The 15,857-nt window shown below is 39.4% G+C and overlaps 1 protein-coding gene and 1 pseudogene across 3 annotated transcripts in view; both read left to right on the plus strand.

Moving 5' to 3' along the window:
- REC114 (REC114 meiotic recombination protein) overlaps positions 1 to 15,857 on the plus strand; it is a 183,774-nt gene that overhangs the window by 155,570 nt on the left and 12,347 nt on the right. For all 3 annotated transcript variants that reach the window (XM_070468807.1, XM_070468808.1, XM_020893535.2), the window contains one exon: positions 10,110 to 10,193. In XM_070468807.1, coding sequence (XP_070324908.1) covers positions 10,110 to 10,193 — 84 coding nt within the window. The remainder of the gene's footprint in view (positions 1 to 10,109; positions 10,194 to 15,857) is intronic.
- On the plus strand, positions 6,473 to 8,629 carry LOC110137265 (pleckstrin homology domain-containing family A member 3 pseudogene; annotated as a pseudogene).

Genomic DNA, 15,857 nt, shown 5'->3' on the forward strand with positions numbered 1-15,857 from the left:
AGTATAGCCCATGGGACAGACCTGCCTCACTGCCTGGTTGTGTGTGTGTGTGTGTGTGTGTGTGTGTGTGTGTGTGTGTGTGACTTGTGAGATAACAGTTTTTACATTATTTAAATGGTTGGGAAAAAAACAAAAGAACAATATTGTGCAAGATGTGAAAATTATATGAAATTCAAATCCCAATGTCCACAAATAAAGTTTTGTTGAAACACCGTCACGCTCAGCGGCTATGGCTGTTCTCATGCTGCGGAGGGCAGCCATAGACTTAAATACTTGTCACAGAGACTACAGATTCCACAAAACCTAAAGTATTTACTCACTGGCCCTTTACAGTTAGAAGGAAAAAAACAACCAGCTGATCTCTCATTTAGAGGATTAATGACCCAGTTTCTTCAAAAAAAGAAAAGTAAGGAGAAAAAAAGAGATGAAACAAAGAACCAGTAGTTTTCAGACTTATGTGACATATTAATTGTCATAGTATGTAGATCATATTTGGACCCCTATTCAAAAAAAATGAAGCAGTGTAAAGTAAAATCAGAAACATGAACAGTGATAAAGACATGTAATGCTATTATGGAGTTGTGAAATAAGATTGACCACATTATGAAAATTGTGACCGGAAGATGGGTGCATGGTTGTTCATTACACTGTTTTCTGTATTGACATAGATGTTTGAAAATCTATTTTGCAAACTTAAATTATTTCAAAATAAAAGTTTCTTAAAAACCACTTTAGGGGTTATTTCCTCTGGACCTTATAATCTAATGCCTCTTTGCTGTGCTTCTGCAAAAACATGAACTTGGCATGTTTGTTTTGTTTGTTCCTGCTGAATGGTTCATTTGATTGATTTCCTCAAACTATTGGTCCCTGGGGGTGGGGCCATGTGTTATTTGACTTTGAATCATAGAATCTGGTACATAACTGGCACATGTTAGAGCCTTAATAAATATTTTTGGAACAAATTGTGACTTTTCATGGCATACTGTGATTTCTAGATGTTAAACATTCTACAATGTAGTCTTTGCTTTGTTGACATTATTCATTAGTATTTATTTATCTTATACCTTCAAAACAGCCTGTATTTCAGCATGAAGCCAAATTGTTTATATACCTCTTACAAATCAGGAAAATGTAATTCTAAATTGAGGCAGGTTATTGAATGGGTGTGTTAGTTTGAACTGAGATAGCGTGGTGTTTATCTTCATGGTAAATGTGGTGTAGTTCTTTCCAAGTAAGACAGTTATTCTTCAAGTACAATATTGTGTATTTCTAAATATAGTGAAAAATGTCCATATTCAAATCTAAGATCAAAATCTATCCTCATACCAACTATAAATTATTTTTTTGTTACTTACTTTTTTGTTCTTTATTTGCTTAATAAATAGCAGTTGGTTGTGATTGTTGGCATTTTAAGATTAAAAAATCCAACTCTTTTTCTTTCTTTCTTCATTCTGCACATCACCTTCATATTCTGTAGCAGCTCCTTTAGCATGGATATTTTCTTTCCTGTTTTCAGTGTAATTTGAACCTCACAAACGCTGAGCTCCAAGGAAAGTGAGTTAGAAAAACAATCATGATGGTTAAGTCAGAGTCTACTTTTCAAATAAGTCACCTGGCATGTCACTGCTTCACATTCATGGTACCTTTTGGTACCCTGGGCTTGGGCTCTCACTCATATTGTGAATTGTCAAATGGTTAGTCATCAAGTTATTTTTGTAACCATATTCTCCTGTGCTCTTTTCCTCTCAGTCAGGGTATTTGTAGCAGATGTGAGCACTTTCTCTTGTTATTTCCATCAATGTTAAATGCTGTGTTTTCTTTAGGGCCCTTATAATCATATCTAGCATGGTTTTAAAGCTAGTTTACCTAGCTAAAAGCCAGCGACCACTATGATACCCTCTTGGCTTGCTTGCTCAAACTAGTAGGTGAGGTCAGACCTGAGAGGTTTCTAAAGCACTCGAGAAACTGGCTCAATGACAGTATCAACACCAAGGGAAACGGGCTTGGTTAGGGTGAGGATGCAGGTAGTTTTTCCCACCAGCCTTGGATGTTAGATTGTCTACATCTAACCTCTGCATCCGTTTATTTAGGTCCTTTTCTCTCTTGCTTTGTTGGCTTCATTTTGGTTTATCTTTATAGTAACTTGTAACTCTTACTTATAATGACAGGGACCAAGGAGAACATGGATAACTAAAATCTGGAAATGAAGTTCATAATTTATAATACTTGAAAGTCAAAGCCTGAGGCTCTCTTTATATAAAAGTGCAATGTGACCCCACCTTGGAGTTGTGTGGGGTTCTGGCCACTGTACCTCAAGGAGACTGCAGAGCTGGACAGCATGAGGGGATGGGAGGAAATAGGGGGTGTCAGCGATTGGCATCCTTTTTTTATTCAACAGATATGCAAGATACAAAGATGAATGTTCTTTGGAGTTTTCGATAAAGGGGGAACTAGAAGGGGAAGGACAGAATGACAGGTACACAGACATTACAGTGCACAGCGCCTCCTGACTGCTGATTTCAATGCAGATTTTTAGCCCTGTTTTTATGTTATCCCTGGACATCACCTGATACTGTTGACCATTCTTCACTAGAGTCTCACTCCTCTAAGCTTCCACACTCCTCTATCCTAGACTCGAGTTCTTGATATTGGCTTCTGTTCTTTCTGTCTTACAGTAAATTTGGTATTTCCTGGAGTATTCCTCTTCTCTTCCTTCCCATTATCCACACAAACCATTTTTCTACCCCAGCACTTTGAGGGCATTTGGCAGACTCTTCAGTTAACAGTGGGTTCCTTAGCCGGTGATGTTTGGCTGGGTGAGGGGACAGCATCCCAGGCCCCAGGGAGGGAAGCTCCCTGGGTGAGTGTGATGCATTCTCCCTTCCTTTTGGGCAGCTTCTGTGTCTTTTTTAAACCCTAGCACAGTGGTTGGCCATGGCAGGAGCTCAGAGACTGTGTGTGTTTCAGCAGCAGCAGGTACAGTGTGCTGTGGGAGCGCAGAGCAAGTCACTTAACTGAGAAAGTCAGGAAAGGCGGCACAGAGGTGCCATCTCCTCAAAGGAGACTGCAAGAGGTGGATTTTCAAAGATAAGGAGATCAACTATTAAAATGTAGGAATGTATGAATGACAAGTGGTTAGGTATACAGACTTCTTTTTACTAAATCCCAAAACATTAGAATGAAAAAGCTCTTTCTGAATCTTGAATAAGATGGAAGTGTAAAAAAAAAAAAGCAAGATGTTCTGCATCATTGGACGGGTAATAAATTTGTGGATCTCATTCCCAAGAAATTACATTGGCATAAAATATTTTGTTGATTTTCATGAAATTTCATTCTTTCATTCACTAAATCTTGCTGAAGCATCTTTAAGTGTCAAAGATTATATGTTGTATGTATTGTTGTTTTCATTGTTTAGTTATTAAGCCATGTCCTATTCTTTGCAACCCCATGGACTGTAACCCTCCAGGCTCCTCTGGCCACAGGATTCTCCAGGCAAGAATACCAGAGTGGGTTGCCATTTTCTTCTCCAGGGGATCTTCCCGACCCAGGGATTGAACCCAAGTCTCCTGCCTTGGCAGGCATATTCTTTACCACTGAGCCACCAAGATTGCCCATTGTATGTATAATAGTAAGCAAAACAAACATAGCCCCTGCCTGTCTGGGCTAATAGTGTAGTGAAAAAATAGACATTAAACAATGAACACACACACACATACACACAAACTGATAAATGCTATGAAAGAAAAAAGTACGGTGCTATTGGAAAGTGTAGAAGAGTTACCCAGTTGAGATTTGGGTTAGGGTGAAACGAACAGTGGTTAGAGGTTAAGTAGGTAAAAAATCGGGGAGAAGAGGCAGAGGGAAGAGATGTGTGACGTTCTAAGGAAGGGTGGTTTGGCTAAGTTGAAGAGTAAGAGCCATTGGTGCTGTCAGGGAAGAAGGCCAAACCTGTTTCGGCACAGCCACGCCAGAGTCCTGAACTGAGGGGCTGCAGGAGCTAATCTAGTGACATTTGCTAAACATCGTGATAGTTCCCAAGGATCCAAGGGGTAATAAGACACACTCTCAAACCTGCCTTGCACTGCCTAGGGATTCCACCTCATTCTTATCAGGGACAAAGAAATGTGGCTGATTACAATAGAGCATGCTAAGTACCGGATCCTGAGAGAGCATGGAATTCTGGGAGGTCAGCCAGCTTTGCCTTGTGGGGTTTGGTTGGGATAAAGTGGGGATTTAAAAGGCCAGTGAAACAGGAAGGCCACTTCAGGAACAAGCTCTGCAGCAAAGCCAATGTGTGAGGAGCCGCCTGACGCAGCAGGGACAGTGTAAGTCAGCAGGGTGGTGGGATGAGAGAGCTGTTCGTGGACTGGCTCTCTGAGACCTGGGGGTTGACTGGTGTTGAGGGTGGAGTAAGGAGGGGAGCCCGGGGGATCCTGGCTGATCCCTCAGGGTGGTGACTGACTAGGAGGTGTGATGCCATCCATGGAGGCAGCCGCCTCTGGGAATGGCAGTGTCTGTGGAGAAAACTCTCCCAGTCTGGCCGAGCTGACATGGAGGGATGTGTGAGCTAGCCAAGTGAAGTCTCAGGGGACCCACGGTGGACTAGAGGTGGGAAGTCAGAGGACCAGAGGAAGTCAGGCCAGGGCCAAGAACCGCTCATTTATTTTCTAATAAACTTTTTATTCTAGAATCGCTTTGGATTTACAGAATAGTTGTAAAGATAGTACAGAGTTCCCATAGACGGATTTATTTAGGTCCTGCTCTCATCTCTTCCTTGAGTTTATGCCATGTTGGAATAGGAATTCTTGTTTACCCAAATATTCCCACATGCATGCATATGAGGCTTAATGTGGTTAAAAATCAAAGCATAATCAAAGTATAAAAAGATATATAGTAAAAATCTTACTTCAACCTCTGCCCCATCCATACTGTTCACTCTCACTCCCGACAGATAATGATTTTTATTAGTCTCTTGTGTACTCATCCTTCCAGTTTTTAAAATGTTGTTATTATTGTTTAGTCGGTAAGTTGTGACTGACTCTCTTGCGATCCCATGGATGGTAGCCCGCCAGCCTTCACTGTCCCTGGAATTTTCCAGGTAAGAATACTGCAGTAGGTTGCCATTTCCTTCTCCCTGACTCAGGGATCAGATCCAGACTCCTGCATTGGCAGGCAGATTCTTTACCACTGAGTCACCAGGGAAGCCCTTTTAAAACGTAAATACAAGCAAATAATAAGAATATCCCTTGTATGTTCCCTCCTTTCCTTATACAAAATAACATTGACTTGGACATTGTTCTGTAGCTTGCTTTTCAGCAGAACGGTGTACCTTACAGATCAATACATAAAGACCTGCACTGTCCGGGAAGGGAGCTGTAGGCCATCCGTGGCTACTGAGCACTTGAAATGTGACTGGTGCAACTGAAAAACAGAATTTTAACTTTTATTTAAAATTTAGGTTTAAAAATTAAAGCACTGTAAAATATTTTCCCACTAAACTCTGTTGATTTGGTAGAATTTCATTTCACGTTAACCATTTAAAATACAACATCTCAACTGAGATGTAGTATAAGTGTGAATCACACACTGGGTTTCAAAGACAGTACCAAAAAAAAAAGAGAACATAAACTATCTTAATAATGTTTTACAGTGTTTGCCTGTTGATCATGTTTTGATACATTAGTCGCTCACTCATGTCTGACTCTTTATGACCCCATAGACTAGCCCACTAGGCTCCTCTGTCCATGGGATTCTTCAGGCCAAGAATACTGGAGTGGGTTGCCATTTCCTACTCCATTTTGATGTATTAAATTAAATACTAAAAATTTACCAGTTTATTTATGCCTTTAAAATGTAGCTAGTAGACAGTTTAAAATTACATAGGTGGTTCAAGTCATACTTCTACTGGACAGCACTGACATAGAGCATCATGGGTTTTTTGGGGGGTTTGGGGGTTTTTTTGGGGTTTTTTTAACAGTTGTATAGTATTTCATTACATAGCGTATCATACTTTATTTAACCAGTCCACTGTTGATGTATACTTGAGTTGTTTCCAATCTTTTACCATTGAAAATATGGAGATGCTTAACCCTATCCATGCATCACTTCATATGTGCAAGTTGATCTATGAAGGGAATCCTCAGTCCAGCAGAGGTTGCTGGGTTAAAGAGTAAAAGCATTCATAGTTCTGGTAACACCATATTGCCCTCCATAAGAGTGTACCGGGGCTAGAAGGAGGGAGCGCTCGGCAGCGGAAACGCGAGCGGGAGGCCTGCCGGGGTCGCGATTTTGCTGCCGCCTCCTCCGGGGCTAGCCCGGGGATGTCTGCGCCCACGTCTCGAGGCCCCGGAGCTCCCGTAGCGGCCGCCGTATGGGCCTTTGAGGGCCGCCACGTCCCTGCCCCTGCGGCGCTCGCGGCCTGAGGGCGGCTCGGTGCCGGCTGGGGGCGCCGGGGGCGGGGCCCGGGCGGGCGGGGAGGGGTTGCCCATGCTCTGCGTTTCCCCCATCACTTCGGCCGGCGCTGGGCCGGGAGGATGCGCGGCGCAGGGCTGTGAAGCATGGAGGGGGTTCTCTACAAGTGGACCAACTATCTCACTAGTTGGCAGCCTCGTTGCTTTGTTTTAGATAATGGAATCCTGTCCTACTATGGTTCTCAAGATGACGTTTGCAAGGGGAGCAAAGGAAGTATAAAGATGGCAGTTTGTGAAATTAAAGTCCATTCAGCTGACAACACAAGAATGGAATTAATCATTCCAGGAGAGCAGCATTTCTACATGAAGGCAGTGAATGCAGCTGCGAGACAGAGGTGGCTGGTTGCTCTGGGGAGCTCCAAAGCCTGTTTGACTGATACAAGGACTAAAAAAGAAAAATAAGTGAAACCAGTGAGTCTCTGAAAACCAAAATGTCTGAACTTCGCCTGTACTGTGACCTCCTAATGAAGCAAGTTCATACGATCCAAGAATTTGTTCACCATGATGAGAGTCATTCATCGCTCAGCATAGAGAACATGAATGAAGCCTCGTCTCTCCTTAGTGCCACGTGTAATACATTCATCACGACGCTTGAGGAATGTGTGAAGATAGCGAATGCCAAGTTTAAACCCGAGATGTTTCAGCTGTCCCATCCGGATCCTTTAGTTTCTCCTGTGTCGCCTTCCCCTGTTCAAATGATGAAGCGTTCTGTCAGCCATCCTGGTTCTTGCAGTACAGAGAAGAGTAGCCACTCTATAAAAGAACCAGTGTCTTCACTTCACCGATTCTCCCAGCGACGCCGAAGAACCTACTCAGATACAGACTCTTGTAATGATGTTCCTCTTGAAGACCCAGATAGACCTGTTCACTGTTCAAGAAATACACTTAATGGAGATTTGGCGTCAGCAACAATTCCTGAAGAAAGCAGATTTACGGCCAAAAAAAAATCTGAATCAGAAGATCCTCTTCTATCCTTCTCTTCCTGAGGAAACGGAAGTGTCCAACTTCCGCTAAGTATTGCTATGCAAAAGCTGCTGTAATTAAACTATGTTATAGGGAGTAGTTTTTCCCTTAGGATTTCTCTGCACTTTATAGAATATTGTAAAACAAACAAAAAAACAACCCACATACCTTTGAAGTGTATTTTATCTTTATATAGTTTATTTGCAAGAGTATTTTCCTAATAACTTCACAGTATGAATGTGCATCTGTTTTTTTCTTTTTTTTTTTTTAAACAAATAATGGTGTAACATTTTGACATCCATGAGGACAAATGTAGATATTTTTCTAAAAAACTGTGAGGGACTGACAGCTTAGTCAGTGCGTATTGTAGCTTATAAACATGAAATCTTATAAACCTAAGGTTTCAGTTTGACAGAAGTGTGATATATGTAACTTGTGCCATGGACCAAATGGTCACTTTACCCCAGCTGAAATGAGTTATGGTTGCAGCTTGATGGTGTTTGTATTATATTCCTTTAAGCAAAAAGGAAACATTTAATATTCGAGATATTTTTACCCCAAATACTATGACATTGAGGATTTTTAAAAAACTAGACTGTGCTGTCCTTCATATATGAAGTTGACACTACTGATTTATCAATACCAAATGTTGTATTAAAGTATTTAATTTTTACTTATTTATTTTTCTGTTGCATCAAAAAAAAAAGATTGCATCCTAACTTTTATGACCTACCAAATTTAAGATATGTGTGTATTGTTACTTACATTGTCATAGAAAGAAGTTAATGTTTGTAGGGACCTTGCTCACTTCACCAGAGAAATAAATGACTTGCATTGGAAGAGGATTTTAGTGCTTTTTTCCCAGGATAGATATTATTAAGCTACTGTTGTAAGGTATTGATATTTGCAGCTCTTTAGAATATCTAGACTTTTAAAATTTATGAATATTTATAAAAAAGGAATCTGTCAAGGTGACTGCCCTATGTAACTTGAGAATGGCATTATTTAAAGAACAAATAGCATTTTTTGGTAGTTCCTGTCCATGCCGTCAGTGTTTGCCTTGTAAACTGTTTTTCCATTCACTTTGGAGTGACGGTTTTGTCCAAGGTTTTAGATGAGGAGCACTTTAAAACAAACTGGTTTGGTGTTTTTAAGTTAATCATATGTTTAATCAATATGTGATTTTTGCATTCAAACTCATCATATAATACATTGTATTTTTTACATTTATTGATAGTTTGTCTAATCTTTATCAAATGGTAATAATATTCTTTACTGCTTTGATTTTGTTTGTATATTTAGACCTCATAGTAAATATACAAGTAAGGCATATTTTTAGCTCTTTTGCCTGTGAGCTTAGAATGTTATGTCCTAGTTCATTTTAAATTTCTCTTGTAAGTTTATGTGGGAATTGTTTTAAAAGATTTGTTTAAAATATTTTTTAAACAAATTAAAAAAAAAATTAAAAAAAAAAAAAAGAGTGTACCAGTTTGCACTCCTTCTAGCAATGTATGTGTGCTCCAGTTTCCCACATACTTCCATTTTAAACAAGTTTCTACATGTTGGGGATAATAATGAATATGTTTCTTTTTGCTGATTCTGAGAGAGTTTTAAAAAGAAATCACAAATGGTTTGCCTGACTTGTTTTTTCATTAAAAAAAAAAAAGACTCCTATTAATGATAGAATTCTTAGAATCAACATTTTAGAATGGTCTCTTTTTTTTTCCTCCATTTAAAAAAAAATAAAAGTCAAGAAATTAACCCACAGTTTCCTGAACAACAAATTTCCTTGCAGTTTGTAGCTTTCATCATATTCAAATCTAGGAAGAGAGAGTTGCTGAGAGTTCAGAAAACGTTTTTATAGAGCTGGAGACATCTCATGTCCCTCCAGCGCCCCCACTGGCTGTGGTAGACTAACATTGTAAGGCAAATGCAGTTGCACAATTCTGTATACTTTCAGCTTATCAGTTCCCTGAGTGAGTTAGCACTAAATGCCAAGTACTTCTCCTGAGCGGCCATAATCATTAGGCAGTCCACTCTATTTACATTATTAGTAAGCTACAGAAAAGTTTATCTTTACACCTTTAGGATCCAGCAGTTGTCCCTCCCTTGGATTTATGTGCCCTCCCTCTACTGCTCTCTTTGCCTTTTTTGTTTTTTCAGATTGAAATAAAGAACTAGACATTCAGCATCCAAAACCGAATTGCTTTCATTCTTCATAGGAATTGAAAATAAGATTCTCATATAGAGAAATCTCACTATATAGTTGGGATGTGGCAGATAACTTAATTAGTATAATGGAAATCTTTGGCTTCCAGGAATTATAAACTCATATTTTGCCAAATCCTAGAGGTGTAACATTGTATTTTATAGCAAATAGGACTGTAGGCATTTGCTATCTTTAAAATAGTTTGTTGATTTTCTCTATGAAAAGGTTAAGAAAAGCAATACAGGCTGAGACTATTAATGTTGATCATGACTCAGGAAGAGCACTGAGATACTGGGACTCCTTGGAAGTGCCATCCTTGGCAGTTGGTGATATTGAGTCATTTCTGTTGTGCTTAAGTTCTAGAATAACTAAATAGACAACTTTCTAATAGGAAGGAGCGGCATCACAGCTATTCCTCCTGTCTCTTTTGCTTCTGTTGCTAATTTTGCTTAATTATTTTGTTTCAGGAGGGGTTTTCACTCATTGGTAGCAAGAACTGGTTGAAGATTGTAAGACGCATGGATTGTCTGTTGTTTGGAACAACAATAAAGGTAAGATTCTGTGTGGCCAACTGTTTTTAAGCAACTGTTCATACACTTCTCATCTGCTAAGTGTGTATGGGAGTGGGTGCAGGAGCTTCTCTTTGCAGGTGAAATGGTACTGGGAAGAACACATTTGTTTAAGAAAGGTTTGCATTCTGAGCAAAACATGAAACAAGGACTATTGAGAGGCAGAAGCATAGTTACTAAGGGGATGTTGCTGAAGAACCAGGGCTTTGACTGATCTGTCAATACCTGTCTGACAGAGCTCTGCGACCAGTCTCTATCTCCCAGCACAAATTGGGAGAAGGTGGAGTTACATCATTGTTTGTCTTGCTATTTAGATTTTGAAAGTGGTGTGCTTTCAAATGCTTCACTGAATGTCTTTTCATTTTTCTCTCTTTAATACTAAATAATAAAATTCCTTTTTATTTGCTTACTTGGCTGTATTAAACATAAAGAATGATCCTCATGAAAGCAACATGAAAACTAATCACCTGTATTATTTTCTTTCAGAAATAACTGTAAAAACCAATCTGTTAACATTCACTGACTAGATAATACTGAAGTTCAGGTAAAAGATCCTAATTTTTATTGGGCTCATAGACTGAGAGTTGAAAGAGGTCTTCAGAGCACCAGTCACTCCAGAGGATCCCCAGAGAATTCAGAGGGTCCATGAACTGCATGGATTTTCACTGACCTAAAGGTCACTGAAATTTATAATTTTGTTCAGCGATGCCTGTTGGCATCAGACCACATTTGCACCAGTAGAAATCAAATGTCTTCATATCACTTTTTAGCCGTTTCAGATGTCTTCAGTGTCATTTAGGCTCATCATGCCCCAGTGTTATGGTGGTGGTTAGTCCTGCTGCTGGATCTTTTTATTGAGTACATCAATACGGAAGCATATATCTTATTAGAGTATAAATTAGTGTTAATAGTGTGATAAATTAAGTATACTTCAGTATAATTGGGCTTCCCTGGTGGCTCAGACGGTAAAGTGTCTGCCTACAATGCTGGAGACCTGGGTTCGATCCCTGGGTCAGGAAGATCCCCTGGAGAAGGAAATGGCAACCTACTCCAGTACTCTTGCCTGAAAAATTCCATGGACTGAGGAGCCTGATAGGCTACAGTCCGTGGGGTCGCAAAGAGTCGGACACAACTGAGCGACTTCACTTCTTCAGTATAATTGGTTCCCTTTGAACTCATATATTTTATGTGATTAAAAACATTGTTCTGAGAAGGGATCCTCTGGCTTCATCTGACTGCCAAAGGGGTCTGGAGCACGTACTCAAAACATTCAGGAGACCCTGTTTTCATTTTACATGTGAGGGGACTGAATTCAACATAAGCCAGTAGCCAGCTAGCTATCAGAAAACTGGACCACCCATTGGTCTCCTGACTCCTATCGATGGTGTCACATTGAATGAGTATATGTGTCTTCTAAAAAGTTATACTATGCCATGTGTCTGATATTTGAGTTTTAATTTTTTTTCTGATTGTTATTAAATTTTTAAAAAATAATTGTAAAGGGGAAATAATTTGACTGCTCAGAAGTAATCATTATTAACATTTTAAAGTTTTTACTAGGCATGTATATTGTATCAGTCAGGACAATGTTCAGATGCATGTGACTGAAAATCCAGGTGTAATGGCCCCCCGCAAAATAAAGGGTTATTGTTCTCACCAAGTGGACAAGCCAGAAGCGGGCGGCTGCTGGCAGTTGGCTCAGCAGCTCCACTGTGCCAGAGTCAGTGCCTTTGCAGGTCCGTTGGCGACTCTTTCACAGTTTCAAAATGGCTACTGCAGCCCTGTCGTATTTCCATTCATGGGAAACCAGCCTCACCTACTCCTTTTGTAAAGAAAGCATAAACTTCCCTGTAAGGCTCTCTACCTCCCACAGTCCCCGAAAGATGTCTCCTTCTGTCTCAGGGACCGAAACGGCATACTGTGGTCATCCCGATCTGCCAAGATTAGCCAGTCAGTGTTCTGGCTTTTCCAGCCTCTGGTGTGGATTGCCTCATGCAGTGAACAGTGTCTGCCATATAGATAATTTATAATTTGGGGATTGTGGTATACAGAGGGCTTTGTATCCTGCTTTCCTCACTTAACATTATATCTGGAACATTATACCAAGGCATTTCTTAGTCTTTGAAACATGATTTTCTGTGACTACCTAGTATTTTTGTTGTTTTGATGCACCGTGAATTGGTTAACAAATTCCTGATTTTTCACTATTGTAAAAATGTTTTGATTTTCACTAGGATTTATTTACAGAGTTCTTGAGATAAAAATACTGGAAGTATGAGTGTTTATTTTGTAAATGTGCCCTCCAGATAGGTTGTTCCTGTTTCTACAGCACTAACGATCTGTAAAAATGCCTATTTGTCCAGATCCTCTCCAACAGGGTGATGTAATTTAAAAACTAATTTCTAATTTGATAAGCAAAAATGAACATCTTCCTTTAATTTGCATTTCTTTGCTAACTAGTGAGAATGAATGTTTTTTTGTGTGTTTGTTAGCCAGCCATCTGTATTTCTTCTGTGAATCACCGTCTACTGATTTTGCCTAATTTCCCTCTTCAAAATCTTTAGACTCTCTGTGTATAGAGATTGCATGTTAAATGCTTGTATTTCGTGTAGTTATATAATTTTAAAGGTGATTATTTGTGTATATACCATATACTTTATATGTAGATTTTTAAATATTCAAGTTTAGGATCCTTTTGCCTGTTGTTATTGGAATGGTATTCTTTACCCAAAGATAGCTGCTTATTACTAGATTTTTTCTGAAGTATTTTAAATTTAGCCTCCTTACTAAACTATTGTTAGCTCTGATAATTTAATTTCTAGGAAAGTAATTTTATAATCTGCAAACATCTGATAATTTTCTTCCCATAGTTTATACTTACTACTTTTCTCACCTTACTGGATTATCTAGACCTTCTAGAACACTGTAATTTGACAATTATACAGTCATCCTTGACATCTTGCTGATTTGAATGGGAACAAGTGTGTAGACATTAAGAATATTTCTGGCTGTTGATTGGATATTCTTTACCATGTTAGGGAGATACTCTTTCAATTATAGTTTATTTACTAAAACTTTTATCAGGATTACATATTAAATTTTAACTCCTATCAAGATCATTATTTGTTTCACTTTTTTTAATCCTTTGATATATTAATACTGAGCCAACAGATTGTTATTTTTGCCTTACTTGGCAAAGGGTACACAACTTTTTCGCTTCTTGACTTGGATAACTTGTAGTTAGACAAGTATTGCAAAACAAACATTTTTTTCTGTAAATTGAAAGTATTTAGAAATAAAATGTTCCTTTAACAGAAATTTAACATAACTTAAATTCAAGGGGCAATAAAGATTGTTTCTTTTCTCTTTGGCTGAAATAAGTAGATTGTAAAAGATGTGCCTACTTGTAATATGGGCTTCTTTTTTTTTTTTTTTTTTTCCAGTAATTGTAATCAAAATGATCTTGGCTGATTGGCTAACAGTCGACATGTAATTCCTTATGTGAAAAGACTGATTCAAAGGAATAATCCTAAACCCACTGTCTTGACTCACCTCCTGTAACTCACCGAAGAATATCTTCATGGTTTTCTTTGGCCTCAGCCTTAAGTATCACCTCTTTGTTTCAAAGCAGTGTTGAAGTCCTTTGTCCATACTCCCCCACCCCCAATTTCTGCTTAGAGGAATTCACTGCTAGTGGTGGGGAGATTCTCACATCTTCTCGGCTGTCTTCCTTTGTGGTGCTGACTGGGCCCATGTCTTCATCGCGTTGCTGATACCCTGTAACATTAGCTACAGAGCCTGCAGCTTAAGATCTCTGCATGGAGATGCCATTCACACTTGTGAGTCAGTATTTAATGGACCCAACGCTTCCCTGAAGGTGAAACCTCATTTTCTTGTGTGTACATAAAGATATGCATAAAGAGACAGGCACTTATCCTTAACGTTTGTTTCTTCAAGGAGTTTTCTATTAGTTGTAAGAACTTGAAATTAAGTATTTTGAAGGAGGGTGGGAACACTTTTAACATATAAGTCACCACTTTTGTCATTGTTCGTCATCACTAAGTTGTGTCCGACTCTTTGCGACCCCATGGACTGCAGCACGTCAGGCTTCCCTGTCCTTCACTATCTCCTGGAGTTTCCCCAAACTCATGTCCATCGAGCCGATGCCATCCAACTGTCTCATCCTCTGTTGCACCCTTTTCCTCACGCCCTCAATCTTTCCTAGCATCAGGGTCTTTTCCAGTGAGTTGGCTCTTTTTATCAGGTGGCCAGAGTATTGAGATTCGGCTTCAGCATCAGCCCTTCAAATGAATATTCAGGGTTGATTTCCTCTAGGATTGATGGTTTGATCTCCTTGCTGTCCAAGGGACTCTCAAGAGTCTTCTCCAGTACCGCAGTTTGAAAGCATCAATTTTTTGGTGCTCAGCATTCTTTATGGTCCAACTCTCACATCTGAACATGACTACTGGAAAAATCATAGCTTCAACTATGTGGGCCTGTGTCAGCAAAGTGATGTCTGATGTCTCTACTTTTTAATACACTGTCTAGTTCTCTCATAGCTTTTCTTCCAAGGAACAAGTGTCTTTTAATTTCATGCTGCAGTCACCATCTGCAGTTATTTTGGAACCCAAGAAAATAAAGTCTTATCACTGTTTCCATTTTTTCTGCACCTGTTTGCTATGAAGTGATGGCGTTGGATGCCATGATCCTCATTTTTTGAATGTTGAGTTTCAAGCCAGCTTTTTTGCTCTTCTCTTTCATCTTCATCAAGTGGCTCTTTAGTTCCTCTTTGCTTTCTGCCATCAAGATGGTGTCATCTGCATATCTGAGATTATTGATATTTCTCCTGGCAATCTTGATTCCAGCTTGTGATTCATCCAGCCCAGCGTTTGACTTGATGTACTCTGCATATAAATTAAATAAGCAGGGTGACAATATACAGCCTTGGCATACTCCTTTCCCAATTTTGAACCAGCTGTTCCATGTCTGGTTCTAACTGTTGCCTCTTGACCTATGTACAGGTTTCTCAGGAGGCAGGTAACGTAGTCTGGTATTCCCAATTCTTTCAGAATTTTCCACAGTTTGTTTTGATTCCCACAGTCAAAGGCTTTAGTGTAGTCAATGAAGCAGAAGTAGATGTTTTTCTGGAATTAGCTTGCTTTTTCTATGACTCAGTGGATGTTGGCAATTTGATCTCTGGTTCCTCTGCCTTTTCTAAATCCAGCTTGTAAATCTGGGAATTCTTGGTTCATGTACCGCTGAAGCCTGACTTGAAGGATTTTGAGCATTACCTTGCTAGCTTTGGAAATGAGCGCAATTATGCAGTAGTTTGAACATTCTTTGGCACGGTCCTTCTTATGATTGGAATGAAAATTGACCTTTTCCAGTCCTGTGGCCATTGCTCAGTTTTCCAAATTTGCTAGCATATTGAATGCAACACTTTCACAGTATCATCTTTTAGTATTGGAAATAGCTCAGCTGGAATTCTGACACTTCCATTAGCTTTATTCGTAATAATGCTTCCTAAGCCCCACTTGACTTCACATTCCAGGATGTCTGGCTCTAGGTGAGTGATCACACCATTGTGATTATCTGGGTCATGAGGATCTTTTTTGTATAGTTCTGTGTATTCTTGCCACCTCTTCT

This window comes from Odocoileus virginianus, chromosome 6 (genome assembly GCF_023699985.2).
Source record: "Odocoileus virginianus isolate 20LAN1187 ecotype Illinois chromosome 6, Ovbor_1.2, whole genome shotgun sequence".
NCBI classification, from domain to species: Eukaryota; Metazoa; Chordata; class Mammalia; order Artiodactyla; family Cervidae; genus Odocoileus; species Odocoileus virginianus.